At 36.0% G+C, this 18,072-nt stretch overlaps 1 protein-coding gene across 9 annotated transcripts in view; it reads right to left on the bottom strand.

The window, feature by feature from the left end:
- The window catches only part of Atg2 (Autophagy-related 2), a 102,661-nt gene that overhangs the window by 35,821 nt on the left and 48,768 nt on the right, over window positions 1-18,072 (bottom strand). For all 9 annotated transcript variants that reach the window (XR_016196933.1, XR_016196932.1, XR_016196934.1 and 6 more), the window contains 4 exons: window positions 17,511-17,631; window positions 15,990-16,294; window positions 1,859-2,022; window positions 1,204-1,308 (listed from right to left, as the gene is read on the bottom strand). Coding sequence is in view for 6 of the 9 variants with exons in the window: in XM_089260993.1 (XP_089117119.1) it covers window positions 1,204-1,308; window positions 1,859-2,022; window positions 15,990-16,294; window positions 17,511-17,631 (695 nt within the window). In the remaining 3 variants the exon portion in view is untranslated. The remainder of the gene's footprint in view (window positions 1-1,203; window positions 1,309-1,858; window positions 2,023-15,989; window positions 16,295-17,510; window positions 17,632-18,072) is intronic.

Here is an 18,072-nt window from a genome sequence, read left to right as displayed (position 1 = left end):
ATTGGGAAAATGGATATCTAGCCGGTAGAGTCAACGTATTAACAACGACATGTTGTCGAACGATTTTTTATGTTTTTAACAAATATCTCTTATTTATAAGCAACTGATATTTCAATAATAATTAGCAAACACACACTCACACACACACTCACATATACAAATACACACACACGCATACAAACAAACACACGCACACATACACTCAAAAAAACACACGCATACACACACACTTACATATACAGGCGACAACGATTGGGTTGCGCTGCAGTGTTGGCAATATTATGTAAACTTATTTGTTAAATAATTTAATTTCTAGACGTACGATCGTAATGAAACTTTCAGAACGAAATCATAATGTTTAAATGTATGTGTATACCGAAGCACAGTCTCTAGTATTTGATATACAACTTTTACAAAGGTGAGGGTGAGGGGGGTAAATTTTAACAAAAACCATAATTGCATAAAATGAATTTTAATATACATTTTAAATTTGGAGACTAGCTTGAAGGATGTAGGAGATATGATTTTTTAAGTGATCTTCGATAAGGTTTTTTATCGATAAAAAAGAATGGGAATGAGTTATCGTTTTTTAGTGATAAACTCGATATGCGCGCGCTAAATATATCTTATATCTTCTGAGATCGACGCGTTCATACATACGGACGGACGGACGGACAGACATACGGACAGGGCCAAATCGACCCTGATCAAGAATATATATACTTTTTGGGGTCTGCCACGCCTTTTTCTGCATGTTACATACTTTTAACAAAACCGTTATACCCTGATTTCCCATTTTCAATGGGTTCAGGGTATAAAAAGTATAACACAATGGAAAGTCGACTACGAGATCCCCTGAACCCTTTAAGCAACTGATATTATTCGCATCTTTTCTGCTTACACAAAAAGCAGAACACGCACATACATAATCATAAATCATAATCATCACGCATAACGAAACTTTCAGATCGATACTATAACATGCACGTGTTATAGTATATCGGGTGTATTTATCAATTTTTTGAGAGATTGCGCATGATATACAAGTCTCCGTTTAAACAATCGACTCGTCCATGATTCTTCTGTCTCCATATACCCAGATTTTACATGAAAAATAAGTTTAAGTATTATATTACATAATATTATATTAAACTGATCCATCCACAATAAAAATATCTTCACAATAAAAAAAACTGTACTTACAGTTATATTAAGAAAATCGATTAATTGATATAGCCAGTGATTTACTGAGATTGCCGGTTTATGCCACAAACTAGCTCCATTTAATCCAAACGCAAGCTTCATTCTCTATAAAATTTAATGTTCATTGTTATTATTTTTAAGTTTTTATAAAGGTTGGTCGAAAAACTTTCTACACATGGAATAGAACATTTACAATAATGTGAATACTTAAATTTCACTGTTTTTGCATGAAAAGAATTATGAAAAAATGAAATTCATACAACTCAAATAAAACACTATTTTTCTTTACTAAGCAAAGTCGCGTACACATTTGCTTAGTATTAAACTCTTAATCCTTCCGTCTGCTAAGCCTCACAATTTTTTTGCGGAAGCTGCGCATTCACGAAAGTGAATTAGTATATTGGTTTTGTGCAATATCCGTCTTCTCCGAAAATGCATTTTCCGATTTCGAGGAAATTTTAACACTTTTTAGATGGGAGATATACCCGAGTATGTGTTTCAAACTTCGAGTCTCTAGCTGCGTTCATGCGGACGGACAGCAAAACAGACATTGCACAAAACGACTATACTCATTTTACTTTCGTGATTGAGTATAAAATAACAAAATAATTCTATAATGTATAGTACAAATTTGTATACACTTAATGTACATTACCTTTAAACGATTTTCTGGTTTCTTTTTAATTTCAGCCACAACTGAGATAATTTCGTGGCGGTTATTTTTTATTCTTTTTTCTTCGGAAATATTGCAAATTATTCGCGTTAAGTTGTTGTCGGATTCATCAGTCCATGCAGTAGCCATTTCATGAATAACTTGTCCTATAAATGAAAAAAAAAATGATAAATTTCTGATGAATGAATAAAAATACAAGTTTATTTATGGCAGCTATAGTGATTTCATAAATAGTATAATTACATCAAAACACGTTTTACGAATATATACAGTGGGCTCTTTAAGTGAAGATAAATAATAGTGCCCTGTTTAAATTTAATCTTTAAATAATAATCCTTACTTTAAATAATAATAAAACATATAAAGGCGTTACAGTCAGGCGTTACCGACCGTGGAAAGGTCATTCACATCTCATCAGCAATTTAGTCGCTAAGTTTGGCTTTAATACTGTAGAAAATTGTTCTTTATTTTTGGGTCATCGATAGAAGAGTCTACAACTATCCAACTTTGAAGCTTCTAACCTTAAACAGAAGCAGATATATCCACCATAGCTTTTTGGTGTTGGCTGGTCAGCCCAAGTATATATGTTATATTTCATGTTTGTAGCATCAATTTTTTCCAAAATATATCAGAATTTGAAAAACCACTATATATTCAGGTATATTTACTCACAGTATATTTACTCATTACCTATGAACACACTTTTGGGCGCTATTGAAGCTATGAGACTTGCATTTTGGAACACAATTTTAAGGCATTTAGATCATTTTTGTTCGTAGATATCAAATAGATTACTGTATAGAGTTGAAGTTATTGTATTGTGGCTCTCCTGCTTAGATGTGCTCTCTACTGTTCAAGCTGCTCTTGCCTTTACTTAAACAAGTAAGAACGTGGCAGTCGGGCGTTACCACTTGCGGAATACTCATCCACATACCATATATATCTACGCCTTAATCTAAGTTTTGAGTTTCTAGCTGTAGGCGGACATATATCCACCATAATTTTATTTAGACCGAGTACATATACAACATTTCGGATCCCTGAATATCATTATATCTACAGGTCTGATTCGCCACGTCTCAAGTAGGCGTAGATATATAATTATACCCTGAGCCCTTTGAAAATGGAAAATCAGTGTATAATGGTTTTTTTTAAATGTATGTGACAGAAGGAGGCGTGACAGACCCCTCAAAGTCTATATATCAGGGCGACGAGCAGTGTCGATTTCGCCCTGTCGGTCTTTCTGTCTGTCCGTATGTTTTAACACGTCGACCTCATAAGATATAAGAGATAGAGACTTCAATTTTTTTTAAATGTCCGTATATATAGCGCGGACATCGACTTTATCACCGAAAAATCGATAAATCAGCCCGTTATTATGATTACGATTAAGGACCTTATCGACAATTAGCTATAAAATTATATCTCCTACATATTTAAAGCTAGAGTCTATCTTTCGATTCTTGTTAAAATTTACCCCCCACCTCTATACCTCACCATCATTTGTAAAAAGTTTATTTCAAATACTAGATACTTATTGCTTTGGCAAATGCTTGCATATCCATGCTATAATCATAATAGAGTTTTATGAAGATAGTCCGTCCACAAGAAAAGTTATTAAGCAGCAGCCAATGCGTGTTTAGGCGCGCGTGTATGTGTATCCGTATATTCAGCGCGCATGTCGAGTTTTGCTTTAAAAATCGATAACTATTCCCGATATTTTATTATCGATTAAAAACATCAATCAAGGCAGATGCCACTGTAGCTAATTGTGAATAATTTTTAATTTTTTCAAATTTGTCAATTATTCAATAGAATATGTAGATCATATGCTGAAAGTTTCATTAAGTTCGGTTAAGTCAATCGACGTTAAGAAATAACAAAGTGTTTGGGCAATTGACAAACGCACGTGCAGCAGCTACAGCAGTTTTCCCATACGTGTGCACACAAACATTCAAACTTCTTCTAGCACATTCTTAGAATCACATCAGCAGTTAGTTTCGTTTAGTTCTGCTAGATGGCGCTGCATCAGTGAATCTATTTCAGTTTTGCGAATGGATATTCGAACAGTGAGGTGGCGTCGTGGCTAAAGACGTGGCGCTTGATCGCGAGGTCTCGGGCTCAAATCCAGGGCGCGTCGTAATTTTTTATACCCTGAACCCATCGAAAATGGGAAATCATCAAGCGCAATCGCCTGTATATGTGAGTGTGTATGTGCGCGTGTGTTTGTTTGTATGTGTGTGCGTGTTTCTATGCGTGTGTGCTAATTATTATTGAAATATCAGTTGCTTGTAGGGTTCAGGAGATCTCGTAGTCAAGCAGTCCCGACTAGAGCTTTCTTACTTGTTTGTTCTATAATTGCTTCAAAATTGATATATATATATAATTAAATTAGTTTTCTATTTCTCTTATATTTTTTATAAAAATCGTAATTGAAATTTTAACCATACTATATGGATTATATTTTTAAATACATCGAAATTGAAGTTTTAACCATACCAAATGTGCGTTTTTATTAGTTTGGTTCAGGGTAGTATCTAGTCGAGTACTCTCGACTAGAGTTTTCTTACTTGTTATACCCTGAACCCATTGAAAATGGGAAAGTTTGGTTTTGTTAAGATGTATGTAACAGGCAGAAGGAGGCGTGGCCGACCCCACAAAGTATACATATCCTTGATCAGGGCGACGAGCTGAGTCGATTTGACCCTGTCCGTTTGTCTGTCCGTCCGTCCGTCTGTATGAACTCGTCGATCTCAGAAGAAATACGAGCTAGAAACTTCAAAAATAAAATTATATCTCCTACATCTTTAAGCTAAAGCCTCCAAATTTAAAATGTATATCAAGCTGAATTTTATACAATTTCGTTTTTTTTTTTAATTTACCCCCCGCCCCAATATCCACCCCCTCACCATCACGTGCGTGTGTTTGTATGTGTGCCTAAAAAAAAGTACAGAGTGATTAGATTATCAGACTGGAGGGTTCAGGGTATCTCCTAGTCGAGCAGTCTCGACTAGAGTCTTCTTGTTTTTTCATTAATATATAATAAACATAACATTAGCTCACGTGCAACATTTAAGCGCTCTAGCCTTAACATTCTAAGATATACAGTTTTATACTATTTTCCACGCCCCCGATAGGCGTAGGTATATCCGTCATAGATTGTCATTTTGGGTGGTCGACGCGAATCTACATTCCAAATTTCAGCTTTCTAGCTTATGAAGAAATTTAGATGTTTCTTGTTTAAAAACTTTTTTTTGAATGATCGAATATAAGAATAAAAAAAATGTCTAGAGCTAAGAGTACATAGATTTCTTATTATATATCTCTGCCGCTAAAGGCAGTAGAGCGAGAGAGTGCATGTACATGTACATGTAAAGGGCATATACATTAGTTGGGTTGTCAAGTGGTCAGATACTAACACGGCTAAATATTTTGCATTCATCATTGCCACATCGACGATAAACTTGATTGCATTAGATGGATGATATGTTGTTGGCATTTTCAAACATGGCGTTATAAGCTACTAAATAGGCTATCTCTTCTGAACTTCAGGTAGAATTTAAAGGCAAGGCCACAATTGTTTTGGGCCTAGAAAACCAGCGAGAAAGAAGTACTGGTGCGATTCATGTGTGCTATGGGAATTATATAATGCAACTGCTTCGTGAGATGGACATGATCAACTACCGCCCTGAGTCAACACAGTTGGAAGCCAATTTTCACGAAAAATACGAGAACAAATCGTGCAATCGCGTCGAAGTGAACATATATCAGTCAATATATGTACCACATTTGTATATTGAGTTAAGCGAACGCCCTGACATTTGCATTCAGTGTGTAATCCTTCGTAAGGAAATTCGAGTCCTCATAGAGAACATCTCGAAAAAATAGGTTACACGATACGTCCTATTATCCATCAAATGAAATAACTGCCGATATTTTACATTGATCATTGAGGAAGAGTGTTAATCTGGCAATTCCGCTTCAGATATTAGTGACCATGTACTCAGCTGTTAAGAACACAACATGTTAATAGACTTAGTCCCACTGAAAAAGTTAAACAAATATCTTCCTTTCTTGGTCATCAACTTGTAATGCAAATTACTTTATTCCGAAAATTGGTCACTATCTTTTTGGTGAATTGCTTAACCTGTCTCTGTTTCAGATGAACTCTATTTCTAATCATTTAGATGTTGTGTTCATTAATCATGATTCGCTCATTAATAATTAGTCTGGTTCAATTGTCGACTGGTCTAAGTATTCCATAGCCAAGTCTGATTTCAATCTTGTAAATACTAATTGTTATGACAATTATATTATACGTTGCAAACGTCAGCTTGCTCGAGATCCTAAACAATTTTACTCATTTGTAAACTTAAAGCGCAAGTCTTCTGGTTTGCCGTCTACATTTGTGCTTTGTCCTCTGATCTATTTTCACATTTTTTTTCAATCCACTTATTCTTCTAGTGATCCCTATGACAACTCATATCCATATTCACTTCCTGAATATGGGGCCATTAACGCTCCAAAGGTCACTGCTACCTCTCTGGCTGCAGCCATTTGGACGTTGAAATAATATTCCAAGTTGTGTGATTAAAGAGTGCAGTATGTCTCTTAAGTCACCATAACTAATATTGTTTAATTTGTCTTTGGAAACCTCTGTGTTCCCTTCTATTATCTATATAACAAAGGTGGAAGATCTGATATTTCCAATTACAGAGGCATTGCAAAATTATCTGCTATTCCGAAGTTATTTGAAAAAATTATAGCATCGGGATTGCAACATTTTTGCAAATCGATTATTCAACCGTCTCAGCATGTTTCTTTTCAAAATCGATCAACGTCCTCTAATTTAATAAAAATATGCAAACTGATATTATTTATGCTGACTTCAGTAAAGCATTTGACTCAGTACATCATCAAATACTATTTCTAAAGCTGAAACGCTTGGGATTTTCCCATCCTATTTAAAGGCAAGAACCCAGAGAGTTTTGCTGAGAACAGCTATTTCTAAACTGATCTTAACACATTTCAACCAGTTGTACCTAAATTGCTCAAAGTGTATTGTTGACTATGAAATTAAAAACATTTTCTTAAAACGTATCTTCACAGTCAAAGATCTTGGTGTTTTTTTTTCGACTGTGAACTTAATTTTAAACTTCATATTTCGACCATCATTAATGAAGCCAAAAGTGTGCTTGGCTTTATTAAACGTTGGTCTAAGGAATTTAAAGATCCTTTTACCACCAAGCGCTTATTTACTTCGCTTGTGCATCATATCTTAGAGTATTGGTCTGTTGTATGGTCTCCATAGCATAAACTGCATAAGGATCGTATCGAATCGGTCCAAAAACAGTTTCTTCTTTTTGCCTTAAGAGACCTTCAATGGGACAGTAATTATTACGATTACCGTCTTACCATAGTCGGCTTTAGCTATTGATCTTCCATCGTTAATCAATCGCAGAATAATTTTAGGTACTGTTTTTCTGCTCAAATTAATTAACGGTGATATTGATTCGCCTAGACATTATCGTCCGCTTCAGTTACATAGTGCGTTTTATGTTCTATGTGTTAATTTCAATAAATATTGTCACGTATTTTCCTTAGAACTCTCTCTTTCTATTCGAAAAATCTCGATAGCTCAACATAGTCGTGCACACACCAACAACTTTGAACTCTTTCGTGCTACTCTTGTGCTTTATTCATCATGGCGAACTTAGATGCGAGTACAATTGTGCCCAAAGATCGCGTACGGTTTTATAAGCTCAAGGTAGAGTCAGTGCTTGAACGTGTAAAAAGACTGCAAACGAAGGTTGATTCAGGTGCGCCTGCCGATCAAAGTGACAGCACATTAAATGATCTTCTGGAGTATATCGACAAGCTTAATCAGTCCTTTAGCAAAGCGCATGAAAGTCTAGAGGAGCTTGATTTTACTGAGATGTCCAGTGATTTACGCACTGACTTAGATTATTTAATAATGGTCATGCAGTCAACAATAATGACCGAAGTTCAAAGTCGTACTGCTCAAGTGCATCATAGTTCCACGTTTAGTCGACCTCATGCATCTGCTCCCAGAATGCAGTCCGCACCTGCGTTGCCGCCGTTAAAGCTACCTACGTTCAGCGGCGGATATGCCAATTGGGCTGATTTCTACTCAATGTTTTCTACAATCATTGATAGCCGGTCAGAAATTAGCAACATGGAAAGACTTCAGCACCTCCGGTCCTGTCTCGATGGCGCAGCGTTGTATACGATTCGTTCTTTGGAAATTTCTAATGATAACTATATAATTGCCATAAAGTTATTGAAGCAAAGGTATGATAACCGACGTTTAATATTCCAGGCCCACATCGTAAAGATCTTAAAAAAGGTGGAAAATGGATCCCCAACCAAGCTGCGAGAGCTATCCGACAGCTTCAATGTCCATATGCGTGTCAGTAGTCTGGGCACTACAGAGCAGATAGCCAGTGCCATGATTGCTCAGATATTGCTACATAAGCTTGATGTGGCCTCACAAGCTAACTCAGATATGGCTCTTCAGATACCCACATATGAAAAAGTCTCTCGTTTCTTGAGCTTCGTTGCCGCACTTTGGAATCGATGGAATTTGCTTTAACAAACTATTCGTCAAGTAAGCCGATGAATTCTAGCAGCAAGGCTTCTACGAGGAGATCAGCATTTCTCGTAATGGACCATAGTACATACAGTTACAGTTTTTGCAATGATCTTGAGCACACATTCTACAAATGCCCAAGATTCGCAAACTTGTCTCCTCCTAGTCTTCGCCTGAATGAGGTCCGAAAGGCTGGCTTATGTCTAAATTGTCTCGAGCAGTTGTCGGGTCTGTGGAGTCAAGTTACATACGCTTCTTCACCTCGGCCACTCTAGCACATGGCAGGCCGCGATTCCGTCCTATCAACAATCTTTAACATCAAGAGTGCAGATTATCCCTCAGCCATCCGCGCCAGCCACGACTCTCTTATCCAAGGATCGGCACAGCGATGTTGTGTTTGGCGAACTTGTCCCTTGTCGTGCACTTTTAGATTCGGGCTCTCAACTACATCTCATTACAGCCAGATTTGCGAATCTCCTACAACCTAAGAAAACAAAATCGGCTGCATCTGTATGCGGCGTAGGCGACTCCAATGTTGCCACGGATGGAAGCAGTGTTCTTCAAGCTCACGCATCTGAGTATACAAGTAGCATAACGGCTATGGTAGCTACAAATATAACTGGCAGGCGACCCAGTTCTAATGTAAATACGAGCAATTGGAGCATACCGCAGAATATTGTCTTGGCAGTGTGTGGGACGAATCAAGTTGATGGCTGGACTTCCATTGCTACAGAAGACTCGACTTGGTTGGTTTGTAACAGGCGGCGAGGCTCGCAACCTAATAGCTTCAAAGGCGCCTTCGGATCCGACTACAGAATCCTGTGCTGATATCCAATTGGACAATACGTTGTACTTTTTATAGGCTATTTAATTTTTAGTTGACTCTAGTTTTGTCAATATTCCTTAAATAAATAAACAAGTAAGAAAACTCCAGTCGTGAGCGCTCGACTAGATACTACCCTAAACCAAACTAATAAAAACGCACATTAGTATGGTTAAAATTTCAATTTAGATGTATTTAAAAATATGAATGAAATAGAAAACTCATTTAATGAAATTTAAAAAAATTTTGAAACAATTAAAAAAAAATGCGACGCCCTCCGGATTTGTACCCGAGACTTTCCGATCGAGCTCCACGCCTTTTATCACGAGGCCACCTCATAGATTCAATAGAATCACTGCTGCAGCGAAATCTAGCAAATCTAAACAAACTAACTGCTGATGTGACTTTAAGAAACTGAAAATTGAAATAGATCTAGCAAATCTAAACCAAACTAACTGGTGATGTGATTCTAAGAATGTGCTAGAAGAAGTTTGAATGTATGTGTGCACACGTATAGGAAAACTGTTGTAGCTGCTGCACGTGCGTTTGTTAATTGGCCAAACATTTTGTTATTTTTTAACGTCGATTGACTTAACCGAATTTAATGAAACTTTCAGCATATGATCTAAATTCTATTGAATAATTGACAAATTTGAAAAAATTAAAAATAATTCACAATTAGCTACAGGGGCGTCTACCTTGATTGATAATGTTTTTAATCGATAACAAAATATCGGGAATAGTTATCGATTTTTAAAGATAAACTCAACATCCGCGTTGTATATACGGACATTTAAAAAAAGAAAAGAAGTCTCTAGCTCTTATATCATCTGAAATCGACGCGTTCAAGCATGCGAACAGGCGGACGTACAGACAGACGGACAGGGCTAAATCGACTCAGCTCGTCGCCCTGTCAAAATAATCAATAACGTTGTTGACCTTAAAGATACCGGAAATCACTCTATAGTAATATAGTATAGAAATATATATACTAGCACGATGCAAATTTTATCAAATGTTATCATAGACAAAAATTCACTTGAAGTTATATTCATGTTGTGTTGAATGAGTATCTAAATTACGATATAATAATAGGTCGAGAATTCTTGTGTCATGGCTATAGCTTTACAATATCAAATGAGAAAGTCGAACTTTTTAAAATCAAAATCTATATTTCAAATCTATAACACAGTAGATGATAAAGATCCGTTGCCGTTGATAAACGATCAAATAGCTAGGATTTGCGGTTCAAAATATTTTTTCTTGTCTAGATATGGCGAGCGGGCTCTATCAGATTCCTATCCACTCTAATTCGATAAATCGCACAGCTTTCGTCACTCCGGAGGTCAATATGAGTTCTTGGCTATGCTCTTCGGGCTAAAAATAAATGCCCCGTCAGTGCTTCAACGAGCAGTGATGAAAGCTCTGGGAGAACTTGCATTTTCATACGTAATCGTTTACATGGATGGCATAATAATAGTTGCTGAAGCGATATACGACGCATTTAACCGGCTGGAAAATGTGTTAATTATATGTCTGAGGCTGGATTTTATTTTAATGTTGCTAAGTGTTGGGGGCATGGCAAATCGGCTAGAACTGTATCTCCCAAAGTTGTAAATTTAGAATGCTGAATTGCACGTGAGCTAATGTTTCGATTCTGCAAAGATGGGTGGAAAAATTATATATATACGCCTACTAGGGGCTTTGATGCTAGAGACCTCAAATTTGGTATATATTCGCAGGCTGACCTAAGTCCAACGAACTATGATGGATTTATTTCCGCCCAAAGGGGGCGTGGCAAGCCGCAAAAGTTTATATCTCCTAAAGTATAAGAGCTAGACGTTTTTAATAAGTTAATAGTTAGGTTACCAGTAACCACCTCTATCGATTCCCCAAATAATATTGTTATACCTCTTTAAGGGTGTGGCATATCAAAAAATACCCTGTAATTTTTTCATTTTTGGAGCGTAAGTATCTAGGTTACGGTTAACTTGTTCCATGAGCTGGCCAAAAATGAAGTGTCTACACCCGGTAGGGGCGTGGCAAATCGAGAAAAACTGAACTTTCCACAGTATTAGAGTTAAACTTAGCTACTAAATTGCTAATGGGGTATTCTTACTTGTTTTTATACCCTGAACCCATTGAAAATGGGAAATCAGGGTATAATGGAAAACCAAAAGTTAAAAGTATGTAACAGGCAGAAGGAGGCGTGGCAAACCCCACAAAGTGTATAATTTTTTATCAGGGCGTCGAGCTGAGTCGATTTGTCTGTCCGTATGTGTGAACGCGTCGATCTCCGAAGATATAAGAGCTAGAGACTTCAAATTTTTAAAAAGTCCGTATATAGCGCGCGCATAAAATGAACCTTATCGAAAATCAGTTAAAAAATGATATCTCCCACATCTTTAAAGTTAGTGTCCAAATTTTAGATATATATTAAGACGCATTTTACAATTACAGCTTTTATTAAAATTTACCCCCCGCCCCTATATCCACCCCTTCACCTTCATCTATGTAAAACTCGTATATCAAATACTAGATACTTGAACTTCGCTATACACATACATTTAAACATTATGATTACGTTCTGAAAGTTTAATTACGATCGTACGTCTAAAAATTAAATTATTCAAACAATAGGTTCTCATTATATTGCCAACACTGCAGCGCAACCCAAGCGCAATCGTCTGTATGCGTGTGTGTCCGAATTATTATTGAAATATCAGTTACTTGTAGGGTTCAGCGGATCTCGTAGTCGTGCAGTCTCGACTAGAGCTTTCTTACTTTTTAAATCTAGCGTTGAATATCTGCGCTTTGAAGACAGAGGAGCAATTTTGCTGCATAGGATTGATGGTAAGCCCCGCGTAGTCGAATATTATAGTAGACGAACTTCTTCTGCTGAGTCTAGATATCATTAGTACGAATTGGAAACTTTAGCCCTTTACAACTCAATGAAGCACTTATGAGCTTCGATCAAAAAATTCATTATCGGAAAATTTAAAGTAATAGAAAAACACGATGCCATACAGTTGTCCCCCGACCGTTTAGATGGTCTGTTGTAAACCATATCCACGAGGCAATTGTACACCTTGGTTGGAAAAATGTATGAGTTTTACTGGTTTAATAACATGAGTAAATATGTGCGCAAGTTTGTAGACAACTACATTACATGCAAATTGATAAAACCATCGTCGGGCAAACCACAAGTAGCGCTCCATCCCATAACAAAAGTAGATATTCCATGGCACACGGTTCACATTGACATCACTAGTAAATTATGCGGAATAAGTGACCAAAAGGAATATATAATAGTTCAAGTTGATGCCTTCACTAAATTCGTTTACTTATATCACACAGTTAATATTATTTCAGAAAGAATAATTGCAGATCAGGGCAGATGTTTTACGGACAATGAATTCGTCAAATTTTAAAACCTTTAAATATGTTACATGTTTGTGAAAATAAAAAAAGAAAGAAGAAAGATGTAAGTAATGCAAGAAAGGTTTTTATAGAAATGCTCGTTATCAGAAAGATCGATTCGACAAATATAAGTCAAAAATTGTAAGATTTAAAGTTGGCGATTATGCACTGCTCAAGAATGAGGAAAGACACCAAACCAAATTAGATTCCAAATTTAATGGTCCAAAAATTTAATGGTCGAAGTCTTTAGTCACCAAGCGACTTTTTAAGTATTCGCAGGAGTTGTTAAGACGTATGCCGGTGGAGAGGATTCCATTGAGTGGAAGTGTGCTGAGACGGCGTTGGCATGAGATATTAGACACTATACCGAGGAATCTTGCTGATATGTGATTGAAACTACTAAAGCTATTAGGGACACGAGTTAATGTGCTATCCTATTGAGTCGCTGCACAGTGGAGCCTTTGCTCATTTTGCGTTACAAAAATCATAACTTTTAAACCAAGCAAGATATTTCAAACATTTAAAAAGCATTCGACAGAGAATTTCATTTCAAGCTATAAATAAACAAAAATACAGGGTGATGCGTTAACAGGGTGCTTCACAGTTTTACCTCAAACCTGAAAAATGTGATTTTTGTCCTAAAATGTATGTTTTTGTATGAAAAACTACAAATTTTTTTGTTGAAATTGATTTTATTTAAATTAAATGCAATAAATATAACAAAACAAATAAAAAAAAAATTAAAAAATTTTTTTTTTTTTTTTTTTAATTTTTTGTAAAGTAGTTTTGCCGTCGGCATTTCTACCTACGGCATGCAGCTGCATGCAGATTTGACCTTTTTTATGCCGACTTTGGGTTAGTTTTTTGCTATAGAAACCCAGGGTGGAACCTGGTGGCAGCAAAAGTTTTATTTATATTAAAGACATATTCAGAAACACGTGTGTATAAATTGATGCTCGGAACTCGGCGGAACTCAAAAGATATAGACTACTTTAGGTAAACAAAAATGGTCAAATTTAGAGGTTTAGTAAATTTAAACCAGCTCTGCAATGAAAAGTCGTATTAACTTAATTTTTTGTTTATTCTATTAGTAATAATCCATTCTTTAAATCGCAACCAACACTGCAAAAATTGGTGAAAGATTTTTCCTACAGTTCTATTGACAAGTGGGATATTTTTCACAAAAACTCGCTGATTTTCACAACTTTGCCACTTTCCCAAATTTCGAAGGGCTATAACTACCCTTAAAATTGACCGATTTTCAAAAATCTTTCGGCTACAAAGCAGTAGATCGATTTATTTTCATATGACATCAACTTTTTAAAAATCGCTTAAAGTACCTTTTTTGATTTTTGCCACGCTCTGTCGGCAAAGGCTCCACTGTGCGCTGGTGGGCTTGTATAGTAAGATTTTGAGTGGGTTGTTGTCCTGATGATTCAAGTAACTAGCGGAAGTCCTGTTGCTACCGGATACATCGCGAAAATATTTGTTCTATCTTGGAAACAATGTCAATCGAATAACCAACTTGAGTAAATTCAAAATAACTGGATTTTTGTTTAAAGTAATGATTTTGGATCGATTTATCTTTTAAGTTGAGCTGTGTATATTGCTGTTTAGCTTATTTTATTAGTTTTTGTTTTGTAACACACGAGGACGTGTGAACGTCAGAATGGCCGTGTCGTGTCTTCACAATATTATGAATATCGTGTTATCACTATTATAAGAATTGTGTCATCACTATATTTCAAGAATAAGAGCGTAAAGAAAAAAGAATAAAATGTACTTTGCAATAACGCTTAAGGTTGAATGTGTAACTATGCGGACTGCCGTTACTTCTATTCCATTCGTTTTTTCCCCGATCCGTTATCCTAACCTGGCAGACGTCTCTGTCTGACGCAGTCTGGGCCCGACAGTAAGTTAGAGAGAGAATGTGTGAGAGATGGAAAAAAGAATGTTATTGCACTTTCGAGAAAAAATTGAACGAGCGAACATGTCGAGGCCCAGAAAGCGTCCAGTGATGGATTTTTATAAAATAGAAAATACTATTTCGATATCTCCGACATATATTTTTGTTATATATATATTTTATATATATACAAATCAATGACAGTTTTTCTAATAATATGCAAGCTGATGTTATTAACACTGACTTCAGTAAAGTATTTGGCTCAGTTCATGAAATACAAATTCTAAAGCCAAGGAGCTCCTTTTTCGGAATGTCGGTCCGCATACGTTGATTATCGGTAATAGTCCGTTGATGCGACTGTATTTTTCTTCTCCTTCCCAGACATTTATTTTCCTTGGAGCTCTCTCTTCTATGAATAAAATCACGAGTATATATTTTTTGCCAAAATTGTGCAGTGATTTCTCAATCCTATTCTATATTTTCAATTTAAGCTCTTATTTTACCTTCTTTGGATTAATTTTAATAAACAATACCATAAAAAATTCATAGCGATCTAGTCGAGACAGTTCGACGAGGAGAGACTGGAACTGATATTCTAATCATTATTCTATTTATACTCATTCACAGAAGTGAAATGAGTATATTGGTTTTGTGCAATGCCCGTTTTTCTGTCCGCCTGTCTGTATGAACGCAGTTTACTTCGGTGCTTTTGAAGTTAGAGACTTCATAGTGTTTAAATTTTCCTGTTCCTGTTAGTTGATGAACTAGAGGCGTAATATTTATTTTTGGGTCATTGACAGAGGGCGTTACAAATAACTTAACTATCCAAATTTGAAGCTACAAGCTCTTATACTCGAGAATATATAAAATTTTTCCTGTTTGGAGACCAAATTTAAGGTCTCGAGCATCAATAGCATCCGAAATACATATCTTGAGTACCGATTTGACACGCCCCTAAGGGGCGTAGAAATATAATTATACTCATTCACGAAAGTTTATTTAATTTGGTTAAGTTACAAGTAAGCTCCTCTACCGCAGTCCCAAAAATAATTGTTACGTCTCTTTAGGGGCGCGGCATATCGAGAAATTTTTGGCAAATCATGCAAATTTTTGCAATTAGATTGCCGTTAGATTGTTGTATAAAATGCTGAAGTGTCCACGCCCAGTAGGTGCATGGCAAACCGACAGTATTAGAGCAAAACTTAGCAACTAAGTTGCTGACGGGGTGTAAATGAGTATTCCGCAGTCGGTAACGCCCGATCGCAACGTTCTTACTTATGTTGTATTGCAACTTACAATTCTATTTGATGTATGTAAACGTATTTTATTAATTAATTTTATAAAAATTACTTACCACAGTGATGAACGTCAATTTCTTTAATTTGAATACAAAAAAAACTTATATTTTTATCATTGTTAAGAGCAGCTGCCGAAAATAGCCGAAAGTCTTTGAATTTAAACTGGAGCTTTCCACGTTGAGATACGTGTTTTGTCGCTTCATCTTCCTGAACATCGGTGTAAACTAATATGTCACCCTGCTTAATAGATAATTCAAAGCAGGTAACGGGTTTTTTATCACTTATTATTGAAGAATGTGGCTCCCACATTAATAAGTCGCTATTTATACGGTTATAAATTATCTCATAAACTTCTTTGGACCTATAAAGAAAAAATATGTTTGTGATTAAATACATAAAATTGATTGCAAATCGTATAAAATACAAAATGAGTGCATTTGCCAAAGTCAGAGGGGTGAGGGGATGGTTATAAGGATATGTAGAGACTGCTAGACTGGGAGATAACCTGAACCCTCCAATCTGCTTTTCTAATCACTCTGCACTTCTTTTAGGCACACATATATACACACTCACGCATAAGCCCTCGCTCTGCTAACTGCGCAGTAAGCAGCGACTGCGCTGCAGTGTGGGCAATATTATGGGAATTTATTTGTTGGATAACTTCTTTTGTAGGCATACAATCTTAATGAAACTTTCAAGAAGTAATTATAGTGTTCAAATGTATGTAAATTCCAAAGCACAAGTGGTGTTTGAAATGCGTTTTTTACAAATTTGGGGCGAAGGGGGCGAGGTAAAACAAAATCAATTTTTGATTATTCTCGATTAAAAATCGGATGATTTATCGAAAAAATAAGATGAACCGTACTGCGTATGGTATGCATGAGTATGTATGCCAAATTTCAACGCTCTCTCTAGCTGTTGTATCTTCTGAAACCGACACACTATACGGACAGACGGACAGGGCTATATCTACTCAGCTCGTCATTCTGATCAAGAATATATACACTTTATGGGGTCTGCCACGCCTCCTCCTACCCGTTACATACTTTATCACAAAACCATTATACCCTGATTTCCCATTTTCAATGGAATCAAAGTTTAAAAAAAATCGATGAATCACTTATCCCGTTATTTTTGTATTGATTAAAAATCTCATTGAAAATCAACTATAAATATATATACTACACCTTTAGAGCTAGAGTCCCTAAGTTTTAAATGTAGATTTATATTTATTTTATCGAACTTCGGTTTTTGTTGAATTTTTCCCCCACACCTATATACTTCCCCTTAACTTCACCTTTGTAAAGGGCATATTTCAAATATTAGAGACTTGTGATTTGGCACAGACACGCAATCTAATGTTATAATTAAGTCCCCACATTAAGTCCACACTGTGACAGGCGGACGGACGGACAGACAGACGAAAAAGGGCCGAATAGACTCAGCTCGTCGCCCTGATCAAGAATATCTATACTTTGTGGGGTCTGCCATGCTTGCATGCTTACATAATACATAAAGATTAAACCGGATTTTTAATACATTTAATATTCTTAGGTCAAATTAAATTATATACTCACTCTATTACAATTTTAATAACTGGAATTAAAGCCAAAATTTTAATGTTGGATGATTCTTTGCAGGTTTCACAGAATTCGAAAATTTCATCCGTATCTCCTGGTAGAAAAAAATCGCTTTTATCTATAATAATAAAGAAACACACATGTTTAGCTAGTATTACGCTCGAAGTATAAAGAATGTAAGCTAAATAAAAGAATCAAAACTAAATGAAAAACTTTACTTCAGTCGAAAGTTACCGTGTATTCTGCGTATTCATTAAGAAATAATAATTTTATTCTCTATCGAATTTAACTATAGCATACATTGTTTTTTATGTGAATTACGGCTTTTTACACCCTGAATCCATTGAAAATGGGAAATCAGCGTATTATAGTTTTGTTGAAATGTATGTAACAGGCAGAAGGAAGCGTGGCAGACTCCACAAAGTATATATATTCTTGATCTTACTACCCCCACCCCTAAATCCACCCCAACGCCAACCTCTTTGTAAGAGTCGTATATAAAATACTAGAGACTTGTGCTTCGGTATACACATACATTTGAACATTATGATAATTTTCT

The sequence above is a fragment of the Drosophila navojoa genome, chromosome 2, assembly GCF_054131105.1.
Source record: "Drosophila navojoa isolate 15081-1374.11 chromosome 2, UAZ_NAV_1.0, whole genome shotgun sequence".
Classification (NCBI taxonomy): domain Eukaryota; kingdom Metazoa; phylum Arthropoda; class Insecta; order Diptera; family Drosophilidae; genus Drosophila; species Drosophila navojoa.
Note: the sequence above shows the minus strand (reverse complement) of the source record. Positions and strands in the feature narration are given on the sequence as shown.